Here is a 2,452-nt window from a genome sequence, read left to right as displayed (position 1 = left end):
GGGCACAACTAGTACCCTAGCAGGCACGCAGGCAAGCCGAACGCGGCATGCGGGCAGGCACGCGGGCGGGTACAATGCGCTGGCTACATGGGGCGCTGGTGGGCACATGGGCAGGCGCGCACGAGCGACATAGATCATAGGTTGGCGTGGTGCACGACAAGCACAGCGCAAGAAAGGGTGCAGTGCCATGGCATGCGACAATGCAGGGGATGCACAATGGCTCCCAAGAACCAGCGTCGGTGCTGTTCTTTACTGCGATGAGATGTCCAAGAAATGAATTATTGGAGGCGATGATGTTGGCATTGCGGTGTGGTTTCGGCGACATAGGCGCTATGGTGAGGCGGTGGCAGGCACTGCTACTAGAACTTCAAGAAAAAGATGCGGGTGATCAAGAAGAGGTGCGGTTATCGATGACGATAGTTCTTCTGGTGGAGGCAATGGCTCGACGGGGGTGAACTTGATGGTTGAGGACGAGTTGCAGTTTCTTTCATAGATCTATCAAGAAAATTATAAAATAATTCCCAAGGGGAGGAGGGCAGGAGCCCAATTAAAGAAACTTTAAAGTTTTCAATTTCAAATGAACTACATGTGATCCCTTGGGCATGCCTCCCTTTATATAAGGAGGATGCCCAAGTAGGCCGAGCTAGGAGAAAATGTCCCGTGACATAACATACAAAATTACATACAAGTCCTTCTAAAGTCCAACATTGCATACAAAATAAAATGTAGACGTGGTAGTTCTGTTCCGTTTGTTCGAATTGGTGCGAATTGCGCGTTCTGTTCAGATTTCCGAACAAAACAATGTTGAAAATGAACAGAACCTCGCACAGACGGCTGTGCGGTTTGCTTTGTGGGAATTGCGCGAATTTTTTTTAAGGTTTTTTAGAAAAAAGCCTCCCTCCTTCTCGTTCTCGTTACTCTCAGTCTCCCTCCCTTGTTCTCGTTCTCGCTGACTCTGAGTGACCTTGACCCACCTCCCATTTATTTTCATTCTCGTCGCGGGGCTGAACTTTGCCGTGTGGCTCATCCTCGGAGGGAGAAGAAGAAAGTTGGACATTCAGGAGAATGGCCCGCGGGGCTATCCTCTGGTGGGGTGCTTGGTTTCCTTCAACAAGAACAAGCACCGGCTTCTGGACTGGCACACAGAGTCCCCCATCCAGACCATCGTCGTGGCCCAGCTCGACGCGCAGCGCACGGTGGTGACGGGGAACCCGGAGAACGTGGAGCACATCTTGAAGAGCAGGTTCGAGAATTACCCAAAGGGCAGGCCGTTCTCGGAGTTGCTCAGCAACCTGCTGGGGACCGGCATCTTCAACGTTGACGGCGAGCTGTGGCGCGCACAGCGCAAGCTGGTGAACCACGAGTTCAGTGCGAGGATGGGCAAGGCCGCGGCGGAGATGGCGCTGGCGTTCGTAGTGGGCGGGAGTCTAGTCCCCATGCTGGCGGCGGTCACGGACGGCAGCACCGCTATAGACCTTCAGGAGCTCCTTCGACGGCTTGCCATCGACACCATTTGCGTGGTCTCCATGGGGATAGACACCAGCTGCTTGGGCTCGGAGGGAGATGATGCGTCGTGCTGGGGTAACGTTCAACATAAGTTATTAATTGAACTGGCTCTGTTATCTTTCGTATAGATATGTATATCTCTTGAATATCAGCTATAGCTTTAACCACTGTTGGTCTGCAGCTCCATTAAGCTCGTACATATCTCTTGTTATCAGCTATATAACTTTAAGCGCAACTCGTAAGCGTGTCATGATCTTAACTAATGTTGCAGGGCTCGATCTGGCGGAGCCGTTCGATGCGGCGGCCGGGATTTGCACCAGGCGCGGGACGGCACTGGTGCAAGCTGTGTGGAAGGCAAAGCGTGCCGTAAGGATCGGGTTTGAGAGGGTACTGAGGGAGAATCTGGCCGTCATCAACGATGCCATAGGTAAGCTGATCAAACACAGGAAGACAGAGGAGAACGTGAAGCAAACCCAACGGACGGACTTTCTTTCGAGACATGGTGGTGAGCTTCATCATGGCAGCGTGGGACACCACGTCGTCTGCGCTGACGCGGTTCTTCTGGGTGCTGTCCCAGCACCCGTAGGCAGAGGCGAGGGCGGCAGACGAGGTCGCGACGGCCAAGGGAGAGTTGAGTCACGGAGCGCTGAAGGAGATGACTTGGCTGGAGGCTTGTCTGTGCGAGAGCAAGAGGCTTTATCCGTCAATGGCGTGGGACTCAAAACACGCCGCCAAGGACGACGTCATGCCGGCTTTGTTCAGTGGATCTGGTTCTCCTCCTTTGTTCGGTTGTTCGAATTTGTTTGTTTGTTCGAATTTGTTCGTTTGTGCGAATTTTGTTCAGTTGTGCGAATTTTTTCGGTTGTGCAAATTTTGTTTGTTTGTGCGAATTGTTTGAACATTTGTTCGAATTTTCGCACATAAAAAGAACAGCACACCGAACACA

At 52.2% G+C, this 2,452-nt stretch overlaps 1 protein-coding gene across 1 annotated transcript; it reads left to right on the top strand.

Annotated features, from left to right (window-relative positions):
* Window positions 1-200: 200 nt before the first annotated feature.
* Window positions 201-2,092, top strand: LOC144716144 (cytochrome P450 94B1-like). Its single transcript, XM_078591206.1, has 5 exons — window positions 201-451; window positions 786-841; window positions 961-1,581; window positions 1,778-1,933; window positions 2,004-2,092. Exons 1-5 carry the CDS (start codon window positions 201-203, stop codon window positions 2,090-2,092), a joined length of 1,173 nt encoding a protein of 390 aa, XP_078447332.1.
* The last annotated feature ends 360 nt before the right edge of the window (window positions 2,093-2,452 follow it).

The sequence above is a fragment of the Wolffia australiana genome, chromosome 2 (assembly GCF_029677425.1).
Source record: "Wolffia australiana isolate 7733 chromosome 2, ASM2967742v1".
In the NCBI taxonomy this organism is placed as follows: domain Eukaryota; kingdom Viridiplantae; phylum Streptophyta; class Magnoliopsida; order Alismatales; family Araceae; genus Wolffia; species Wolffia australiana.
This window is presented reverse-complemented; position numbering and strand designations above follow the sequence as displayed.